General features: G+C 35.1%; 1 protein-coding gene across 3 annotated transcripts in view; it reads right to left on the reverse strand.

The window, feature by feature from the left end:
- STAG1 (STAG1 cohesin complex component) overlaps window positions 1-24292 on the reverse strand; it is a 428530-nt gene that overhangs the window by 177708 nt on the left and 226530 nt on the right. For all 3 annotated transcript variants that reach the window (XM_059390978.1, XM_059390976.1, XM_059390977.1), the window contains one exon: window positions 10098-10174. In XM_059390978.1, the coding sequence (XP_059246961.1) occupies window positions 10098-10174 (77 nt within the window). The remainder of the gene's footprint in view (window positions 1-10097; window positions 10175-24292) is intronic.

The following is a 24292-nucleotide window of genomic DNA, read 5'->3' on the forward strand; positions in this document are numbered from 1 at the left end:
CATTGTTAGTGTATAAGAAAGCCACTGATTTCTGTACATTGACTTTGTATCCTGCCACGTTACTGAATTGCTGTATGAGTTTTAGTAGTCTGGGGGTGGAGTCTTTGGGGTTTTCCATATAAAGAATCATGTCATCTGCGAAGAGAGAGAGTTTGACTTCTTCATTACCAATTTGGATACCTTTTATTTCCCTTTGTTGTCTGATTGCTGTTGCTAGGACTTCTAATACTATGTTGAACAAGACTGGTGAAAGTGGGCATCCTTGTCTTGTTCCTGATCTCAACGGGAAGGCTGCAAGCTTTTTCCCATTGAGGATGATATTTGCTGTGGGTCTTTCATAGATAGATTTGATGAGGTTCAGGAATGTTCCCTCTATCCCTATACTTTGAAGTGTGTTAATCAGGAACGGATGCTGGATTTTTTTTTTTAAAGATTTTATTTATTTATTTGACAGAGAGAGATCACAAGTAGGCAGAGAGGAAGGCAGAGAGAGAGAGAGGAGGAAGCAGACTCCCTGCTGAGCAGAGAGCCCGATGCGGGACTCGATCCCAGGACCCTGAGATCATGACCTGAGCCGAAGGCAGCGGCTTAACCCACTGAGCCACCCAGGCGCCCTGGATGCTGGATTTTGTCAAATGCTTTTTCTGCATCAATTGAGAGGACCATGTGGTTCTTCTCTCTTCTCTTATTAATTTGTTATATCACATTGATTGATTTGTGAATGTTGAACCATCCTTGTAGCCCAGGGATGAATCCCACCTGGTCATGGTGGATAATCTTTTTAATGTGCTGTTGGATCCTGCTGGCTAGGATCTTGTTGAGAATCTTAGCATCCATATTCATTGGTGATATTGGTCTGAAATTCTCCTTTTTGGCAGGGTCTTTGCCTGGTTTGGGGATCAGGGTAATGCTGGCTTCATAAAGAGAGTCAGGAAGTTTTCCTTCTACTTTAATTTTTTGAAACAGCTTCAGGAGAATAGGTGTTATTTCTTCTTTGAATGTTTGGTAGAATTCCCCAGGGAATCCATCAGGTCCTGGGCTCTTGTTTTTTGGGAGGTTTTTGATCACTGCTTCAATCTCGTTACTAGATTCAGTCTATTCAGGTTGTCGATTTCTTCCTGGTTCAATTTTGGGGGTTTATAGTTTTCCAGGAATGCATCCATTTCATCTAGGTCGCTAAGCTTATTGGCATATAACTGTTGATAATAACTTCTGATGATTGTTTCTACTTCCTTGATGTTAGTTGTGATCTCTCCCTTTTCATTCATAATTTTATGAATTTGGGCTTTCTCTTTTCTTTTGGATTAGTGTGGCTAATGGTTTAAGCTCACATTCTTAGAGAGGTTTTCTTGACCAATTTAAAAACATCCTTCCACTGCCAATCTCTTCCCCCCTTCTCTGCTTTATTTTTCTTTATTCATTATTATCATTTATTTAATTTATTGTCATTTACCATACTATAATATTTTGCCTATGTATTTTATTCATTGGCTTTCTCTCCCAGCTAAAATGTAAATCCCATGGGGGAAAGGGATTTTTGGTTGGTTTATTCAGTGCTTTGTCCTCAATGTTTGGAATGTTTAACAGACCCTCAACTATTTCTTCATCAAATGAATGAATCACCACAAAAATGATACTGTCAATATGGGTCAGAAATAATGGGAAGGATATCTAAATGATCCCTATAGTTTTCTCCTTAATCGATCATAAATTTTGACAATATTTGTTTCCTTAGCCACAAATAGAAATGAGAATATGTGAGGTCAAAGCAGCAACAGGACTGCAACCAGTCCTTTTAAATATGTTCTCCTCTAAATTGGCACCAATAATTTTTGGAGTACCATAAAATATCTGGTCCCTACTCATCCAAGAATCTTCACAAACATTTCATTAAGAGTGGTAAATAATTTATCAATAAAAGAAAGAAAAGTTCACAAAATTGAAGATAACTGATTACCTCTCAGGAGAAGGATTAGAATGCGAGAGTGGAGGAACACACAAGTATTTCAGTTCTTAAGTTGGGGAGTTACATACATATCTATATATATTACATATATGCTTTGTTCACAAATGGCACATGATTTTTTTAATGAGTATATTAAAAAGTATATTAAAAAGTATCTGAAACCACCAAATTTACATCCTTGAGAATACCAAATTCTTGCAATCACTAAAAGAAATTCCAAATTCTGAAATATCATTATCTAAAAATATTATAGTCAGTACTTAAGATGTAAAATCAAGTCTATGCATTTCTTTTTCCTTTTTTGTTTTTAAAGATTTTATTTATTTATTTGTCAGAGACAGAGGGAGAGAGAGCGAATGAGCACAGGCAGACAGAGAGGCAGGCAGAGGCAGAGGGAGAAGCAGGCTCCCTGCCGAGCAAGGAGCCCGATGTGGGACTTGATCCCAGGACCCTGGGATCATGACCTGAGCCCAAGGCAGCTGCTTAACCAACTGAGCCACCCAGGCGTCCCAAGTCTATGCATTTCTATATCACAGTGACTGAAGAGTTTTTCATTTCTATTTTCCCTCAAAAAGTCAGAATGTGTAAGAACCATGTGTCAGGGGAACAAAGAAAACAATATTCCTTACTCTTGGAAAGATCCACTGAAAGATCCATTTTTAAAAACCAAATTCTGGAGTGGGCTAAATAAAATTTATTATTAAATATATTGTTTGAACTTTTGTTTTTAAGTTAAAATAGCCATAAAGATTAATTACATCATAGATTATTTTGGCTGGCTGTCATAAGTCAATTAAAGAGAAAATGCTGTTTTTTATCAGACCTCTGCTAATTAAGTCTAAGGTAACTCTTTCAACTCTGACAAACCTCAGCCTTAAAGTATCAGGAAATTCAACTGGCATATATACATCAATTAAAGAAGTAATATAAAAATACATTTGGAAAGAAAAATTCCACAAGTCAATACTATAAAAATTGTGTCATATTTTTCATCCCCTATCTTATCTCTGTATCTCCAGCATCCATCTAGGACACTGTCTGGTATGCTGAGGAGAACAAAAATGGTTTGGGGATGGCTTATTTGTATTAAATCAATTATCTAGCTTAATTTCTCTAGCTTTGTACCTTTATGTTTTCTCCTATACATCCTAAACTCCATCTTCCCTATAAACTCCTTCCTGTTTTTTCTGGTGAACTTCTATTCATTTTTAAAAACTAGTTTTAGGGCTAGGTAATTTATGAAGCTCTCACATCTCAAATAATTAACCTCACCCTTTGGGTTCTCATAGGGTCTTGTATTTCCTAACTATTGAACTTCTCAAGGTACTACTGCTATCAGTTCACAAATTCTTCCCCATTTAGAACACAAAATCATTTTCTAGAGCTATAACCTTGTTATAATCTCTAAGTATATACTTCCTAACTAAAAGTTAGACAAAAATTAAGTGTTCAATAAATGTTTACAGAATAAACACAAATAATCCTTTGAAAAACTAAACTGTTCAGAACATGTGGGTAGCCCAGTTGGTTAAGCTGCTGTCTTCTGCCCAGGTCATAATCATAGGGTCCTGGGATGGAGCCCTGCTGCTAAACAGGGAGCCTGCTTCTCCCTCTCCCTCTGCTCCTCCCGCGGCTTGTGCTCTCTTGCTATCTCTCAAGTTAAGTAAAATCTTAAAAAAAAAAAAAAAAGACAACTAAACAGTTCATTTGACAGTTTTTATAATAAAGTTACACCTAAAATCCATAAAAGATACAGAATTAATATCTAGCTTTAGCTAGATAATTTAAAAGGTCTTCATAATGATTAGCAAATATATATGTGATTCCATATCACTAAAAAAGCATGTTTTATAGAATTTATTTATTTATTTATTTATTTATTGGGTTTTATTTATTTGAGAGAGACAGAGAGCGCAAAGAGGGAACACAGCAGGGGGAGTAGGAGTGGGGGAAGCAGGCTCCCCGCTGAGTAAGGAGCCGAATGTGGGACTTGATCCCAGGATCATGTCCTGAGCCAAAGGCAGACACCCAACGACTGAGCCACCCAAGTGCCCTATAGATATATTTTAATACTGAAAAATAAAAATCTTGAAATGACCAGGGTGTAATTACATCTTAAATATGTAGTTCATCATATCTAATCAAAATCACATGGGGATTTAAGCCAGTGCCCACAGATACAGATGTTATTGTTGGCCTATCTCATTTAAGCATTTCTCATAATGAGAGTAAATGTCTTAAACAATATAATGGAATGGATTAACTCCAGAAAGATTCAATATATATCAATAGCATATAATTGGTCCTTTCAAAAAGATACTAATTTAATTCCATAACTCGTTTGGTCAGCTGTAAGACATTTGGTAATAAAAATAGCCAGAAATTTATTGTATGACTGAAGTTGTCTAAGTGGACAGAGTACAGCTGTTACCTGAGTGACTCTTTCCAAGCTACTTCAAATTATACACTTGAGGTTGTGTATGAGGTAAACAGGGTAGTGGTTATGAGTATGAACTCAGGAGCCAGATGTTCTGGGCTTCATTCATGACTTTATCATTTACTAATTATGTGACTTCAAGCAAGTTTCTTAACTCTCTTTGTCTCCATTTTCTCATCTGTAAAATGGAGATAATAATAATACAAAAGACCTACCTCATAAAAATGTCATGAGTATTATATATATGTGAAGAATGTGCAATAGCCTGGCACACAGTAAAGACAAGTATTTATTATTATCCTCAGCATGTTTCCCCTTGACTCTCAAAGTACACAGCTGTAATATTATTTCCTATTTTGTGCCTTTTCACATTACAAATACAAAATGATTACAGTTTCTTGAGTCTTCATGAGTTTTTCTATGTGATTAAGCCCTTGTCCTTGGTACTTCTCACTCCCAACTTTGCTTCCTTTCTTTAATATTCTGTTTACCTCTGCAATGTGAAAGTTTCCAAAGCAACATTTACAACACCAACTGGGTGGTGTACTACAAAAAAATATTAAAACTTCTCTTTAGGGCGCCTGGGTGGCTCAGAGGGTTAAGCCTCTGCCTTCGGCTCAGGTCATGATCTCAGGGTCCTGGGATCAAGTCCCGCATCGGGCTCTCTGCTCAGCAGGGAGTCTGCTTCCTCCTCTCTCTCTCTCTGCCTGCCTCTCTGCCTACTTGTGATCTCTGTCTGTCAAATAAATAAATAAAATCTTAAAAAAAAAAATAAAGTAAAACTTCTCTTTATTTTTAATTAAATTAAAAAATAAGTTATTAGTAATATTTAGTACGTAGAATAAGCTTTGTATGCCCTCACTAGGTCCATATTTCAGATTGTATTATATCACAAAGAGTATCTGAGGTATCCCAAGAGAACAATCAGAAGAGCTCAATGCTCAAGGGGGCTGATATTAAAAAATGGCATTCTTCACTGGTTTATTCATTTTGTAAGTTGCATATGATCAATGCAATAGATTTAAATATATTTTAAAATATTTATTTTTAACTCGTCTCTAAATGTTAACATAAAGATTTTGAGAAATCTTTGAGAATTTGAGAAACAAAAAGAAAAATCTGAGTATGTAATCACAAGGGAATAATAAATATGGGGGCACTAACACTTCTTGCACAAGCTCATCTTAGACCACTAGTTAAAGCCATGATGATCTAATGACATCTGAGAAGAAACTGATCAAGTTATGCATACATTTAAGCTGTAAATAAACATATGCTGCAAACTACAGTCAGATAATAAATGTGATCAAGTATTATAAATATGAATAAATATATAAAGAACGTAATATATAAATATAACATAATAAGTGATTATTTATTTATTTATCTGAGTTATTTATTATTTGGTCTGATTACAAAAGGTAGAAGGAAAAAAAGCCTTTTGTCTATTTTTATTTATCACATATTTAGAAAATAAGACTGAGTTTAAAACTAAGAAAGTGTGAAACAATCACCAGGCAGTTACTTCTTAAGCACTCTCCCCATAAGAACAGAACTCCTGCCTTCTGAGAAGGAGCATGGGGGAGAGGAAAAGAAGGGAGTAATTCTTTAGCTTTATAGGTATTCACTATGAAGACAATAGGCTAAAAAATGTCTTATTGATGGAACATAAATTTAAACTTTAATTTGGGACTGGAGATAATTTGAGTTTTCTTCTACCACATTTTCTGCATTTTCTTCATATTTTCTCAGTTTGTATAATATTTAACTATTTTTACTTTTCTTAAATTTTTAATCTTATGATTAATAAATGCTCAAATGGATAAACAAATGAGAAGTTCTATACTTAAGTATAAATAAATTCATAGAAGTACATACAGAAGAGCACAATGTATAAAACTCTTTAGTTGTGGGCAATACAAAATAATATAGACAAGAATTAAAAGGGCACTAAGTGAATACGTTATATGTACTGTGCTGCAAAGCTTCCCTTCATAGATGTCACATTTCAATATATGATATGAAAACTATTCAAACTGACCTTTGGAAAACATACTTAAGAGTTTACATTTGGAGATGTGATTCTAATAACCTGGGGAAGAGATACTATTACATTTTGCTTTAGGTACCAGAGGCTGGCTCCAATAGGAACTAAATCTATCTACTGGCTATTCCCTATAAACCAGACATTGTTCTAAACTCTTGGGATCCAATGGATCCTGTCATCACATCTTTCTGAATTTTACCACAAAATACAACTTACCAAAACTAACCTCCCTCCACTGCTGGGGACTAAAAGACCCACAAAACATTTTGAAGAAACAAAAACAATTAAGATACTATATAGTCAACAATAGGTAAGCATGTAAATGCAGTTTTTTGCTAAAATGCTTAAAGATAAAATAGCCTTAGAAAAAAATTAATTAATTCTGCTTTAAATGAATGTATTCTAATAATAAAACTGTTAGTTGTTCTGTCAAAGAGGAAACAAGGAATGTTTTCCCTTAGAATCTTTTCTTTCTTTATTTGAAGAACAGTTGATATACAAGGTTACATTAGTTTCAGGTGTACAATTCAGTGATTCAACAAGTTCAGACATTATGCTATGCTCACCACAAGTGTCAAATCTATAATATTATTACAATACCACTGACTATATTCCCTATGTTGTATCTTTTATCCTCATGACTTACTCATAAAATAGTGGTTTTCAAAACATTCTTTTTTTATTTAATCAGTTTTCTCATGTATCAGGATTAGAATATTTAAGATTATGAAATAAATACCTTTTGAAAAATTTTCATTTGCTACATTTAAGTCATTATCACTTTTGGTAACAGTTTTCTATTCTTGTAATATACCTGAATATTTGACAATATTCACAGGACTATTTTCTCAGATACATCATGATCTTCATTTTGCTGAATTCCTCATCTTCTATTTATCTCAGAATCTTACTACAAAGCAATGATATTCTGTTTTGAAATTTCATGTGTATCCAAATTGTATTTCCTCTCATTCTGTTCTCCTATATAAAGTGTTTTTATAGCTTAAATCTCATTTTCTCTCAAAGTTTCTCCCAACCTTGTTCATACATGAGAGTCACCTGGTGAGCTTTTAAAAATCCCACGTCCAGGTTACATGCCTTACAAATTAAATCAGAAGGTCTGGGGATAAGGAAGAGAGTGAGGCATTAGTTTTTAAATATCCCTAGGTGATATATTTTTTTTTAAATATCCCTAGGTGATATTAATATGCAGCAAGGTTTGGGAACTACTGTCCTAAACTCTAAGTAGTTCCTGAAGTTCCAAGATGCATACTATTTTTTAATCTGTGATCTCAATCACCAGTATTGCAAGCCTGGCATGGTAGTTAGTACTGTAGTTGGTGAGTAAACCCACCACTTTCCCCTTAGTTTGGCTTCATTATCTTCTATCTGCCACATATAAACTCATGAAGTTATAACAAAAACCCTTTTTTAAATGAAAAGTAGTTTCACAGAAATGTTTCTGAATACAAAATTTTTTTAATTTTAGAAGTTAATATAGTACATATACTTTATATCCCATCACAATCCAAGAGAATCTGGGGCAGCCCCCTGTCATCAAGAACATTAGTATTTTACCAGAAAGACAAGTAAATATTCGCAATGACTGAGATAAATATAAATTTTAATAGCTTGAGGTTAGCTGGGCCAGTTGTGCCACCAATAAATTGGCGGGGGGGGGGGGGAGTCCTTTGGAATTTCAGAATGTTTTGGATTACAGAAATGAAAACAAGTAATTATGGCATTATATACATGGGTCACAATGCAAGGTCTACCCTACCTCCCATGGAATGTGACTAAACAGTCTGAAAGCCACTGACAGAATGCTTCTATAAAAATGCTCATGAGGGGCGCCTGGGTGGCTCAGTCAATTAAGCTTCTGCCTTCAGCTTGGCCATAATCAAGAGTCCCGGGATCAAGTCCCACCTCAGGCTCCCTGCTCATGTTTTCTTCTCTCTCTCTCTCTCTCTCTCAAATAAATAAATAAATAAAATCTTAAAAAGAAAGAAAAAAAAGATGCTTATGAAAATGTTTTGGTGGGATGCCTGGGTCATGATCCCAGCATCCTGGGATTGAGTCCCACATCGGGCTCCTTGCTCAGCAGGGAGCCTGCTTCTCCCTCTGCCTGCCATTCTGTCTGCCTGTGCTCGCTCTCTCCACCCCCTCTGATAAATAAATAAAATCTATTCAAAAAAAAAAAGAAAAGAAAATGTTTTAGTGTGTGCCATTAGAATAAAGGTGAACACCTGATGAAAAAGATACACAGTGTTGCAACATGTGTTTGTTTTACGATGTATTTGTAGTACTTTTTTCAATCAAATATAGATATTCCTACTACTAAAAATAAAAAAATAAAAATCTAAGCCCACCCCACTGAAAGTGTGGACCTGGGGAAAAAAACCATCTTTGTTGTAAAAATGAAATCTTGCATTTGCAATGATGTGGACGGAACTAGAGGGTACTATGTTAACTGAAATTAGTCAATCAGAGAAAGACAAGTATCATATCAGCTCTCTGATATGAGGAATTTGAGAGGCAGGGTGGAGGTTTGTATGGGGAAGGGAGGGAAAAATGAAACAAGATGGTATCAGAAGGGAAGCAAACCATAAGAGACTCTTAATCTCTGGAAACAAACTGAGGGATGCTGGGGGGAGTGGGGAGGGATAGGGTTGTTGGGTGATGAACATTGGGGTGGGTATGTTCTATGGTGAGTGCTGTGAATGGTGTAAGACCGATGATTCACAGACCCGTACCCCTGAAACAAATAATACATTATATATTAATAAAGCAAAACAAAATACCCCCACGAACAATCTTTGTTGTTAGTGTTGAAAGTTCAGAAAAGAGAGAGAAATCTTATTTAAATCAAAAGGCAGAATATTAAAACTAAAATTAATGGTGGTCTAAAGCATGACATAAAATGAATTTACCATAAACAGAATACATAAATAAAATTGTGAAGGTGTTTCAACACGTAGAATCAGTGTAAAGCTGATAATTTTGTGAAGACTAGCAAAGAAAACGTGTATTTTAAGTAGAAATCAGAATATTCTCAAGTAGATGTCCCAAAGAGAAGTTTAAGTTTTACAGAAACAAACAAAATGGGGGTGGGGTTGGGGAGGGGGTAGTATGTTGAGAAATACATAAAAAAATTTCAGGAATGCTGGATTGAATGAAGTTAAGCAGGTTATTGTTCCATCGGGATTTCTAAGAACCTTAAATAAGATAATGTGCTTTGACAATCTCTACAACAGGCATAATATGCAGCCTACTCACACTTATTTGACCTCCAAACCCTTTTTTCTTTAAAGGATTTAACATGACTGATTCTGCAGAACATAAAACTACTGGAGATACATTTATAAATTTGGGGATTTAGGTGGTCTTCAAGAATGAATGTCAAGAATCAACTTCTACTTCATATCACTAATTTTATTATCCTTATCATTTACCACGCACACCTCCATGCAAGGAAATGAAATTGACAAAGATCGTTACCTTTAGATTTAGTAACATGGGTTAATATATAAATGAAGAAAAAGTGTATCTTCTCTTAAACACCAAATCAAAATAAAATTTGAAGTAGTCAACATATTTACCATTTTTAAAGTATAATTAGGCAATCTATAAATACTGAAATGTTATACCTCATCAAATTCTTCAGTCATTTTTCTGATGATTTCTGCATTCTGCATATTTCGAAACATCTCTATTCTCACAGTACCTGTGGAACAACAGATTTAACAGTTAATCTTTTCCTATCCCATCCTAAACATTAAATTTAACCTGACCAATGTCTGAAAAATTTATGTTTGAAAAATTTTATATCAAAGTGTTTGGAGTTTTTTCTTCCCCTGAACTCCTACTTAAAGGAACTCCTTGTTTAAGAACTTCAAAGTTCTTTAGACATTTTTTAAAAACCTAAATATTCTGTGAATTAGATAAGTATGAGGAAAAAACTGCAAGGAATATTAGGGAAGGAAAAGATGGAGTCATAAAATAATAAATTTAAATTGTCTGGCGGGCTGTAAGGATTGACTGGCGCTATTCACGCATACGGATGACTGCCTTAGTATGAAAAACATCCATATATAGAGAATATTATCTCTCTTCATGCCTTTTTCTGGTATTTGTTATCAACAGAATATTTTTCTATAAATTAAACTAAGTGTTCCTTATCTAGAGACACTTGTCGATTAGATTGCTTTATCTGAACATGAAAAATAGCTTGGTAACTTCAACATATGCATCAAAGAAAGAAAAAGTTAACCTCCTTTCTCATTCCATTCTTTAGTACTACTTTTATTAGCTACATAATTTTTATCTCAATCATTATTACATAAATATTATCACTCTAAAAGTAGTAAGAGTTTGTATCAAAAATGTATTAAAAATTAACATAATTTAAGTAAAATAAGGTTCAAATAAGGTTTGAACCACTAACAAAGGTTGAATAAGGTTCAAAATCAATCTGGAGTTACAGAGAACACTGGTCTAATAATTACACGAGGTTCAGTTTCAACTGTACACATGTAAAATGTCCAAGTTAAAAATCACAAGACTTAATGAATCAATTAGAAAATATTTTATAACCTTTAACAGGTTGCTCGCCAGTGATTACCAGCTCTGACTCAAATCACATTTGGGTATACAAGAGGGAAAATTCTCTGAAGTGTACTATACTCTTACAGAAGACAGTATAAAGCAGTAGAGAGTCACTAAAAGTCATCAAGTATACTCTTGAGAGGGCTACTAAAATACTGCAGTGGCACATTTGGCATATCAAACTTAATTTGACTTAGTTTTTATTAATATAAATGAGAAAAAATGGTATCTCCCTTATCTTTTTAATCACAACCATTTCTAAGCATCTTTTAATTACTTGAGGTACAGCTCTCTTGTTCATTTTCAGGATGCTGAATTCATTTAGTACCACCAATAGGGATCACTTACACCCAGTTATAGAGATGAGAGTCTAGACTGGAAGGTGAATGAAAAGGGAAAGTATTTTTATAGAGTTCCTCCCCAACAGGCAATTTCCTAAACACAATGGGAGATTTTTACAATGTGATTTTATTTTTTTATGGGAAAAACAGTATCACAGACAGTATTTAAAAGCATTGTAGGCAGCTTGCTTATGCACTACAATACAAACATTATTTTCAGAAGTTTTTTTAAAAAATAAATAAAATTGCATTGAATTGCTAATTATAAATTATCTCAAGTAAAAGTAAGTCTCTGTCCAACATTCTTTAAAAATCATTCAAAATAAAACAGTACGGAAGTTCCTCATGATATGAACAGACACTTCTCCAATGAAGACATACAAATGGCTATCAGACACATGAAAAAATGTTCATCATCACTAGCCATTAGGGAGATTCAAATTAGAACCACATTGAAATTCCACCTTACACCAGTTAGAATGGCCAAAATTAGCAAGACAGGAAACAACACGTGTTGGAGAGGATGTGGAGAAAGGGGAACCCTCTTACACTGTTGGTAGGAATGCAAGGTGGTGCATCCACTTTGGAGAACAGTGTGGAGATTCCTCAATAAATTAAAAATAGAGCTTCCCTATGACCCTGCAATTGCACTCCTGGGTATTTACCCCAAAAATACAGACGTAGTGTACCCCATGTTTATAGCAGTAATGGCCATGGTCGCCAAACTGTGGAAAGAATCAAGATGCCCTTCAACGGACGAATGGATAGAAAGATGTGGTCCATATACACTATGGAGTATTATGCCTCCATCAGAAAGGATGAATACCCAACTTTTGTAGCAACTTGGATGGGACTGGAAGAGATTATGCTGAGTGAAGTAAGTCAAGCAGAGAGAGTCAATTATCATATGGTTTCACTTTATTTGTGGAGCATAACAAATAACATGGAGGACATGGGGAGATGGAGAGGAGAAGGGAGTTGAGGGAAACTGGAAGAGGAGGTAAACCATGAGAGACTATTGACTCTGAAAAACAACCTGAAGGTTTTGGTGGGGGGGGGGTTGGGGAAGCCAGGTGGTGGGTATTAAGGAGGGCATGGATTGCCTGGAGCACTGGGTGTGGTACAAAAATAATGAATACTGTTACCCTGAAAGGAAATAAAATAATAATAAAGTTAAAAACAGAGCCACCCTATGACCCAATAATTGTACTACTAGGTATTTACCCTAAAGATACAAATGTAGTGATCCGAAGGGCCATGTGCACCTGAATGTCTACACATGTGATGGAATACTATGCAGCCATCAAAAGAAATGAAATCTTACCCATTTGCAACAATGTGGATGGAACTAGAGGGTATTATGCTAAGTGAAATAAGTCAATTAGAAAGAAACAAGTTATCATATGATCTCACTGGTATAAGGAATCTCAGAAGTAAGACAAAGGATAGGGGAAGGGAGGGGGAAAATGAAACAAAATGAAACCAGAGATGGAGACAAACCATAAGAGACTCTTATCTCAGGAAACAAACTGAGGGTTGCTGGAAGGGAGAAGGGTGGAGGGATGGTGTGGCTGGGGGATTGACACTGGGGAGGGTATGTGTTGTGGTGGGTGCTATGAATTGTGTAAGACTGATGAATCATAGACCTGTACTCATCAAACAATTAAACAAATTAATTTTTTAAAAATCACTCAAATTAGGAATGCCTGGGTGGCTCAGTTAGTTGAGTGTCCAACTCTAGATTTTGGCTTGAGTCATGATCTCAGAGTCCTCAGATCGAGCCCCACATCCAGCTCCTCACCAAGTACAGAGCCTGCTTGGGATTCTCTCTCTCCCTCTGCCCCTACCCCCTCCTCAAAAATAAATGAATAAATAAAAGTCACTCAAATTACACAAAACTGTTTTAACCTTGCTTGGGTTAGCAAGCATTTTGTACACCTGAAATAGAGTCCCATATATAAAAAGCATGTAATTTCGGAAGTTGTTTCACAGTACTCTTGATAAGCAAAATTATTTTCTTTAAGTACTAATCAAGCAAAAGAAATAAAATCAGATTTTTAAGTTATTAAACATGAGAAGAATCAGTTGTTCTTGGAGAGATGGAAATATTTTATATTTTGCACAGAGTAGAATTTATATTAAATGGCTATATGCATTTCTCAAAAGTCATTTATCTGTACACTTAAAATGTGTGCATTTGGAAATTATATCTTGGTAAAATTGATTTTTAAAAAATCAAGAAAAAGGACATTGCTAATCATAGTCATTCAGTAAAAAATTACATATGTCAAAGAGTGCCTGGCTGACTCAGTATGTAGAGCATGCGACTCTCATCTCAGAATTGTAGGTTCAAGCTCCACAGGGGTTTAGAGATGACTTAAAATTTACATGTGTCATTGTTAAATATGAGTATAAATAAAGTTCAATTCTATTTCCATGATTGACATAGCAGTTTTCATATACAGTGAAGTCTTAACTGTAATTCCAATGGACTAAAAACTAGCTCATAAACAGAGGACTGTTTTTGCTCTATTTACTATCATAAAGTGAAAGACAACAAAACAGTAACTAGTCTTAAAAGCAAAATAAAAACCAGCTGCATACTTAGCATCTCTAAAAATGACTACCATATACAAGTAACAATTATTAATAAAATAAAATCAGGTATTTAAAGCTATAATTTTGAATGAACAGAAGCTTGTCACTGAGGTTTTTTAAAAGAAGAAAATCCTGCTGTTGCCACAATGACTATTCAAAACATTAGCCTATTTACTTAAAGCTAACTGTTCATTCTTCTTCAGCCCAATCCCCCTACTCTACTGCAACTGCTTCCTGACACCTATTATCTACTGACTGTTACACCAAAGTCTTTCTTTAGTAATACCCTATCTATTCTATTTAAAACATTTCCTCATTATACTGGTTTCTGTTAACACTATATCCTTACACTGTATTCTCTGATGACTTACTTTGATTTCTTTCACTTACTTTTAGTCATTTACCTGAATAAATACAGGTAATTTCCAAAGTTCTGTCCAACACATTTTTCTTTGTCCCATTCTACATTTCTGCATATGGCCCCCTCTACCTCTCCCACTAGATAAAAGTATAGCAGAGACTACTACTTATTAATCGTTGTTATTTAGCCCAGTCCCTCAAAAAATGTCTGACATTATAAGTCTTCTCTCTCCTATTTTAAGCTTTCTTTGACAATGGATAATAAACATAAAGAACTGAAATAATTCAGGGGCGCCTGGGTGGCTCCCTGGGTTAAAGCCTCTGCCTTCGGCTCAGGTCATGATCCCAGGATTCTGGGATCGAGCCCCACATCAGGCTCTCTGCTCTCTCTCCCTGCCGAGCAGAGAGCCTGCTTCCTCCTCTCTCTGCCTACTTGTGACCTCTGTCTGCCAAATAAGTAAATAAAAACTTAAAAAAAAAAAAAAGAACTGAAAAAATTCAGATTCACAAAAACAAAAAAAATCTCAAAAATGAAAAAAAAAAAAAAGATTATCTTCCACTCTCTGAAACACTATCTGTGAGATTCCTCACATACATATTTTATATTTAAAAAAATTTTTTGTTTAAGCAGGCCCTCCTGACAGGATTATACTTCTAATTTGAAGGAAGAACTTTCAAAATTGTCATTGGTAACCATGAATAATTCCAGAAACAATAACATCAGAAAGCAACCATCAAGTTCTCAATCATTTAAATTATGTCAAACTGCTGGAGGAACCTAACTTTAAACAATCCCTATGGTATGCAGTTTGGCAAATGTTTACTGAAATTGCAAACTCATATACTCCTTGGCCTTGATTTTGTACTTGTTGCAAAGCATCCATAAACTCACACACATGAAATAATGAAGGTACGACGTTTTTCCCTGAAGCACTGCTTGCAAAGAAAAAAGGAAAAATATGTATACCCATAAATAATATTCTGATTAATAACTAAAAGTGCTGATGCTAATAATAATGGTGGTAGCAACTAACACTGGGATGCGCATTATCTGCCAGGCATTGTTCTAAAAAATAAACCCTGGAAGTTAACATATTTAATCTTCACAACAATACCTATGAAGAATATACAATTTTTCTCTCATTTTACAGAAGAGAAATTGAGGCACCTAGCAACTTGTAAAAGGGGTTTCCCAGTAGATTTGTAGTCTCTATGCATAGTCTGGCTAGAGGGTCTATAACTAACCACTACTCTTAACTGACTAAAATCAATGGGATCCTGGAGCTGTCTAAAACAATAAACACATCTATGTTGGATATGGAAAGATCTGCAGGACATATTCATACATGACAAAAGGAACATATATGTATTTGATTGCATATGCTTTAAGATATTATGGAAAGATACACAAATATCTAGCAAAACTGGTTATCTCAGGGAAAGAGAAATACGTGGTTGAGGTTGAGGGATATAATGGAGATATTATATTGCATACCCTTTGCATTTCTTGAAATTTGAACTATATGAATATATTACTCAAAATAAGGAATTAATACATTTCAAATAAAAAATAAAATGTTAAAAACTAAACTGAAAGACAGATTGCTATTAAACTCTGCCTATCAAGCATTTGTGTAGTCACTACCAATATGCACTCATTAGAGGGTAAGCTAAGAATGCTTGACATAAGCTTGCCCCAAATGGAAAATTTTATGTTTTCCTTCCCAGCTATTATAGAATACAAAAAAATGAAGTTGAAAATAGGGTTGGAGAACATACCCCTGGCATAGTTAGTGTTATGGACAACAATGAAAAGAAGTTGTAATCATGTTTATAGTAACCACAACATTTAATAAAACCCTCAAGAAGTCATTCTAGGTGGTTTAAAATCTTTGGCATCAGACATAGTAGGATTTAAATCTTATTTCCACGAGTTACCAAGCTATAGGACACTGAAAAAAAAATCAATTGTTCTCTATGAAATTCAGATTTCTATTAAAATGGTGAGAATAGCACACTTCAGTGTAGGAATTTTTTTTTTTAAGATTTGATTATTTATTTGACAGAGATCACAAGTAGGCAGAGAGGAGGCAGAGAGAGAGAGAGAGGAAGAAGAAGGCTCCCTGCTGAGCAGAGAGCCTGATGCGGGGCTCAATCCCAGGACTCTGGGATCATGACCAGAGCCGAAGGCAGAGGCTTTGACCCACTGAGCCACACAGGCGCCACTAGGAATCTTTTTTTTGTTCAATGCCATAATGTGTAGTGCTTGGAATAGTGCTTAGTACATAGGAGGCACTGAAAAAATGTTTGTTAAACAACTAAGGATATGAGAACAAAATAAGGTAACCTATTATACTTGCAGCAGGCAAGATGCTCACCTACTTTGAGCATTCGTTTTTTTAGTAGATTAGCCTGCCCATTTTAGAGGGAAACTAAAATCTCTAGTTTCTTAGTTGAGCTCTACTGAAAGCCAGATTCCTAACTGCACATGTTGCCAGGTTAATGCCATCTGAAGAATGAGACCAGTAATCTTTTATTCCAGAACCAGGCAAAGTAATTCCAGCAGTTTTCCCATCAACCAGACCAAAGCCTCCACTTCCAGAGTGGAAACAATCACATAAATACTAAACCTCTCTGTCCAAAATTACTAAAACCCACCAGAGAGATGAGTTAAGGTGATAAAAAAGTCACTGTCTCAGAAGCAGGAACCCGTGAACTCTTAACCCCATTTTACATGAACCACATGGTTTAGAGAACTGTCTCATCTCATCCTCCTCATTTTTTAATGCCAAAGCAAGAACTCTAGCCTTCTCTGTATCCTTTCAATTAAATACAGAAGCAGACAGAAAACTGAAAGCATACAAGAATTTATTCAGTGACAAATCAATTTATCCAAATATAACAGAAGGCCCTTTTGGGTTTATACCTTCTATGACACAGTAACATTCTGTCCCCTTCAAAATTAGTGAGCCCCATTATAGGTGAAATGTACTAACACTGCCTAAGAGCACTTAGCAGAGAACCTTCCTCAGAGGCTTCTGATTAGCTGTTCCATACAGAAAACAACTTTCTATTTTAAGGATTTTCTTTTAAAGAGTGGATTATAAAGTCTATAAATATATTTATAAATAAATATTTTTTAATTTATTTGTAAAATTTATTTATAAATAAGATCTAATCTGGTGATGAATGAGAGAAAATCCAAGCATGTAACAGGACAATTTTTTGTATTCTTATTTTGTTTCATTTTTACTTTAAGTACTAGACAGCAGATTTTATATCAAAATAAAGTGGAGAAAAACTGAAAATAAATATGGATAAATTACTAGAGAAAGTCTAAGTCAGAAAAGGAGAAGAAATGCTGAGGTTACTCAAATTGAGAAGTATTTACTAAAGAAACATTACATACCAGAAAACAGAACTTAGCAGTTACCTACGATTCAGTGACTGCATACATCTTTCTCAAGATTCGAGGAGAAGGATGATGGAAAGGAAGAGAGAGACAGATACTTTGGTTGCTTTTTAATGAACACTTTAAGCGTAATTATAAATATCTTTTGATACATGCTGTCTATCAAGGTAGTATGCACACAAGTGGAAAAAAATTACCTCATAGGTTATTGTAAATATACATGTTGGGAAACAGAGCTTTCAGAATATATTAAAATAGAAATTGTTGGGGGCACCTGGATGGCTCAGTTGGTTATCTGATTCTTGATCTCAGGGTTATGAGTTCAAGGCCCATGCTGGGCTCCATCCACAATGAGTGTGGGGCCTACTTAAAAAATATATATATATTGAAATTATATTTCAATTATGTATATATATATGAAATTATATATATGAAATTATAGGCCTCCACAGATACCCTGCATGAATAAAAAAAAGAAACTGTTGTGACTGTATCTCCAGTAATGAGTCTGTCTCTAAATGGCAAACTGCACTGGGTAACATTCCTTACAAAAAGCTTATATAATTCTTCCTCTGTAAAAACAAAAAATAGGTGAAATATCAAACTAACTGTTTAAAAAAGAAAACTCACATTTTGGCATATGATATAGGAGTACCAACTGACTATAGTCTTTCAAGACGGCATGAGGTACATTTCATCCACTTCAAGAACAGATAAATTTACTACATATTAGAATTTCAGGGGCCACCTGGGTGGCTCAGTAGGTTAAAGCCTCTGCCTTCGGCTCAGGTCATGATCCCAGGGTCCGGGGATCGGGCTCTGCATTGGACTTTCGGCTCAGCAGGAAGCCTGCTTCCCTTCCTCTCTGCCTGCCTCTCTGGTTACTTGTTATCTCTGTCAAATAAATAAATAAAATATATTTTTTTTAAAATTTCAAATTTAGAGCTCGGTTGAACCATGCTAATATAGCCCAGGGCCAAAAGTAAGCATTGTCCTAGGGCTTTTTCAGACCACTTTCACCAAATCTTCAAAAACCAAATAATCTCATCTTCAGTCCACGAAAGACAAGAATTAAAGGAAATGTCAAAGAGGAAAAAATAAATTTACTTTTTAAAACATCCATCTGCTACCTTCAAGGAACTACTACTAACATGATTCAAGAGGAGCAGGGCTTCTTAATCTGTGGCATATAGATTCTTAAATATCTATGGACCTTTTGAAACTGTATGAAAATTTAGCTCTATGCACTTCTGTGAAGACCCAAATTTTCAGGCTATTATTAAAGGACTTTGAGAACTTCATAAGGTAAAAACTACACATTAGAGGAAAAATATCAGCCAAAGATTTTTAGTCTTAGAGAACTGAAGAAAAAAATTAAATGGTGACAGTAAAGACTAGTTCCTTATTAGAGAATGGAATTAGAAACCAAGATCTATGTGTTAAGTGTATTACTGCTGGTGGAATGTAATTTCTTTTAGGCCCTCTCCTCTTAAATAATGGGAAATATATATGTGTGTATACAAACATTAGCTATTTCTATATGTAACCATATGTATCTATATTAAGCTATAAATAAGTTATACATATATCTTTTAACTGTATTACCACATGAATATTCTAGAGTCCTCCCCTTTCTTTGCTTTTCTCCATGATTTCCTACAGTGAAAACTCTGGTTCTCACCATCAACCACCTATTTATTAAAATTTTCAATTCTGGTATACATGTATAACATGACTTCAGAATTGGCAGCACATACCCAGGGGAAAAGAACTACAATTAGAGTACCATGCTTTTTATACAGTTCCTTTTGCCTTTACTTTTAGAGTTTCCACTCTTCAGTTATTTAGGACAGCATTTTCCCCAAACCTCTTCAAGGTTCTTTCATGTATTTGTAATACAATTTGATTCTTTTGTTACAGTCTGAATTCATCCCAGAACGACCTCATTAGGGATTTTTTTTTTTTAATTTGCAAACATCAATGTTCATTCTTAGTGCTAGATGTTCTATGGGTTTCAGAAACTCATAATAGCAAATATCCAGCATTATAGCTGGATAATCTTACAGAAGAGTTTCACCACCCTAATGCCCTGTGATTCAACTTTCCTTCCTCCCTAAAACCCTGGCAAACACTGGTATGTTTAACATCTGTACAATTTACCCTTTTCCAGAAAGTGACATAAACTAAATTACAGTATGTAGCCTTTTCAGACTGGCTTCTTTCACTCCACAATAACTATTAAGATTCATCTATGCTTTTTGCATGACATGAGTGCTCATTCCTTCCTATCACCAATAGTACTCCACTGTATGAATGTAGCAGTTTATCCATTTCATCTACTGAAGGGCATCTAGATTGCTTCCAGTTTTGGGTAACTAATGAATATAATTACTATAAATACATGCAGGTTTTTGTGTGGACATATTTCAAGTCAATTAGTAAATACTTTATTTATTTTTGTTGTATTTTACAGTAAGGCTATGTTTACTTTTGTAAAAAACTGTCAGACTGTCTTCCAAAGTGGCTATACCATTTTGCATTTCCACCAATCATGATTTCCTATAGCTTCACATCCTTGACAGTGAATGGTATTGCCAGTTTTTGTATTTTAGCCATTCTAACTGACTATCTAACTATCTTTTTATTGTTTTAATTTGCACTTCCCTTACGACAAATCATGTTGCGCATCTTTTTACTTGTCTATATGCCATCTGTATACCTTGCTGCTGAAATATCTGTTCAGGTCTTCGCCCACTTTTTTATTGAGGTATTTATTTATCATTCAGTTTTTAGAGCTCTTTGTATATTCTGAATACAAGTCCTTTATCATACATGTGTCTTGGAAATATATTTTCCCAGTCTGTGACTTTTATTTTAATTTTCTTAACAATATCTTTTGCAGAGCATAAAAAATTTTAATTTCGGTAAGGTCCAACTTCCCAAGTGCTTCTTTCATCAATCGTGCTCTTGGCTGTTACAACTTTAAAAACATCAAAACCGGGGCGCCTGGGTGGCTCAGTGGGTTAAGCCTCTTGCCTTCGGCTCAGGTCACGGTCTCTGGATTCTGGGATCGAGTCCGGGCATTAGGTTCTCTGCTCAGCAGGAAGCCTGCGTCCCCCTCTCTCTCTGTCTGCCTCTCTGCCTAATTATGATCTCTGTCAAATAAATAAATAAAATCTTAAAAAAATATAAAAATCAAAAAATCAAAACCTCATCACTAAACTTAAGGTCACATAGACTTTATGTTTTATTTTAGAAATTAAGAATTTTACATTTTACATGAGTTAAGTTTTGTGCAAAGGGGTAAGATCTGTGCTCAAGTTCATTTTTTCCACACTGATATCCAATTGTTCATGTATGATTTGTTGAAAAGATGATCATTTCTCTATTTAATTGCCTTTGTAGCTTCATAGAAAAAAAAAATCAGGGGCGCCTGGTGCTTAGTGGGCCTCTGCCTTCAGCTCAGGTCATGATCCCAGGGTCATGGGATCGAGCCCCACATCGGGCTCTGTGCTCAGTGGGGAACTTGCTTCCCCTCACTCTATCAGCGATTGCTGTCTGTTAAATAAATAACATCTTAAAAAAAAAAACAGTTGACTATATTTATGTGATTATTTTATTATTTTAAAAAATAATTTAGGGTACATAAATTTTTTACACACACACACACACACACACACACACACACACCTCCTCAGAAATCCACTAGACCTAGAAAAAGGAAGATTAAAATATACCAAAATATTTCATGTTCCATTCTCTTATTTTAATAATATTTATCTTACACTCCACACATCCAACAGTTTTTCCTATATGATGAGCCCATCAGGATTATCCGTGGTTTTCACTGCACTCTTCCTTAAAATAGTAGCTGTATGTCTCTACATTTGAAAGCTCTTCTAAAACCCTAAGAATAATGAAAAATTGAGACTTTAATCCCAAGAGATTAGAAGTCCATGAATGTAGAAATTATCTTATAACAATATAAAACATAAATAAGCAAAATATGTCTAAGTGTGGAAGTTTCAAAATTATGAGTTACACACACACAGAGTTACCCAAGCGAAGAAATCACTTTAAATTGGTATATAAAACTTTTGATTAGAGGGCACCTGGGTGGCTCAGTTGGTTGAGCAACTGCCTTCGGCTCAGGTCATGATCCCAGACTTCCAGGATCGAGTCCCACATCGGGGTCCCAGCTCCTTGGGGAGTCTGCTTCTCCCTCTGACCTTGTCCTCTCTCTCAGGCTCTCTCTCACTCATTCTCTCTCAAAGAAATAAATAAAATCTTAAAAAAAAAAAAACCACTTTTGATTAGGGTAGTATTATAAACAATATTTTTATATAAACCCTCTTCCTGAAATGCTAATGAAAATACGAAAAACGCTTTGAAAAGCATCTGAAACCTTATGAAGTAGTGGGAATTAGTAGGGTAAAAACAAACTAAAAACAGAAACCAAAATACAAAAAGAGCACTAAAATCACTTCTCTGATAATACTTACTGGGACTAAAATACAATGCACAAGCTGGGACTTCCTAAGTAAAGGGTCTAAAAGAACAACTCTTTCATGAAGTGGGGGCTTAAAGGATTTCATCTGTAAGTTAAGATTAAACCAGCAGTAAATCTAACACCTCATATTCTGTGGTCTATAAAGAAAGCTTTTTTAATACTGTGTAGAAGGAGACAGATACCTGAGAGGTAGTAATCAAACACTAGTGCTCTCACAAATATCCTAAAATCTGATACAGAAAACTTCAGATGGAACTTAGTTGGAAACAGTCCTGGGTACCTGTCAAGCAAATCTTAAACCTTCTCTATAGGAAAAATACCTTTATCCTACACTTCAAATAAATGTGAGAGGAAATGTGGAGCCTGAAATAAAAAGTAACTAAACTATCAACAAGAAAGGTGACAACAAGCAAAAGAAAGACCCCAGAAATAAACTCACTAAGACTTAAAGTATTAGATATAGATTGTGAAAAAAAAATCTCCATGTTAAAAAAGGAAAACACAAAACTGAATGAATATTGACAGGGAACAATTCCATGGACTTCTTTTTCTGTAAAAGAGAGCCACATGGGGTGTCTGGGTGGCTCAGTCCTCAGCCAGTTAAGTGTGTGCCTTCAGCTCAGGTCTTGATCTCTAGATCCTGGGATGGAGCCCTGCATCTGACTCCCTGCTTAACTGGGAGTCTGCTTTTCCCTCTCCCTCTGCTCCTTCCCCCTGCTTGTGCTCTCTTTCTCCCCCTCTCTCTCTCTTTCTCCCCGTCTCACTCAAATAAACAGTATTTAAAGAGAGAGAGAGGGACGCCTGGGTGGCTCAGTTGGTTGAGCAGCTGCCTTTGGCTCGGGTCATGATCCCAGCGTCCTGGGATCGAGTCCCACATCGGGCTCCTTGCTCGGCAGGGAGTCTGATTCTCCCTCTGCCTCTGCCTGCCATTCTGTCTGCCTGTGTTCACGTTCTCTCTCTCTCTCTGATAAATTAAAAAAAAAAATCTTTAAAGAGAGAGAGAGAGACTCATTAACTATAATTTCTAGAAAAGACCAGAACAGTAACTGAAACAGATTGCCACAGATGAAAAAAAGTAAGTAAATGAAGATAGGGGATATATTGTGCAGAAAGCAGCACAGAAGTTAAAAAATGCAAATAGGTATATAGAAGACAATATTCAAGATGTAAACAAAGTTACTGAAACAGAAGAGAAATAAAATGAGAAGCACAATATTTTAGAAGGGTAACAGATGAAAACACCAATCTAAAGAAATATGTTCTATAGAACATAATATAGACAGACTAGAGAATACCAGAAACAAAGAGAAACCTTAAATGTTGGGAAAACTAGTATTGAAAGAGAAGAAAATTATTATTCCCAGTTCTCAACAACAATACAAGCCAGAAGACAGTGAAATGTCTTCAGTGTGCTAAATGTAAAAAACTGCCAATATTATATAATATACTCATCGAAATATATTTTAAAAAATAAAGACAAGTTAAACAAATCTTCAGAAAAAGTCCGAGAGTCTACAAATCTCCAACAGAACCTCACTGGAATTTCTAAGTGCTGCACTTTAGGCAGAAGTTACCTCAGGTATATATGACATGGTAAAAAAAAAAGAACAAATAAAGTAGCGTGTTTATAGGTAAAGCTAAAACAATAATAATTTAATTATTTGAAATAATAATGACTACAGGAAAATGAAACAGACTTGAGTTACAACAGAAGGAAGGAAGTAAATGTATTTACAGTTCTAGATCCTTGCCCTGATTGGGAAAAGGATGGAGGTGGTAATTACCTTTGGATTGTGCTACATTAAGTATGACTTTTACAATCCTTAGGGTAACCATTAAATGCATGTAAAGAGTACAAAAATGTCCAAATAAGTAGAGGGGAGAAAATGAATTCTTTTGAATTCAAAGAATCTAAAGGCAAAAAGAAAACATACAGAGCAGTCAGGATAAACAACAAACACTAGTTCAATATAAATTCAAACATCAAATGTTTACATTAATTGTAAAAAAGGATTA

Source organism: Mustela nigripes, chromosome 2 (assembly GCF_022355385.1).
Source record: "Mustela nigripes isolate SB6536 chromosome 2, MUSNIG.SB6536, whole genome shotgun sequence".
In the NCBI taxonomy this organism is placed as follows: domain Eukaryota; kingdom Metazoa; phylum Chordata; class Mammalia; order Carnivora; family Mustelidae; genus Mustela; species Mustela nigripes.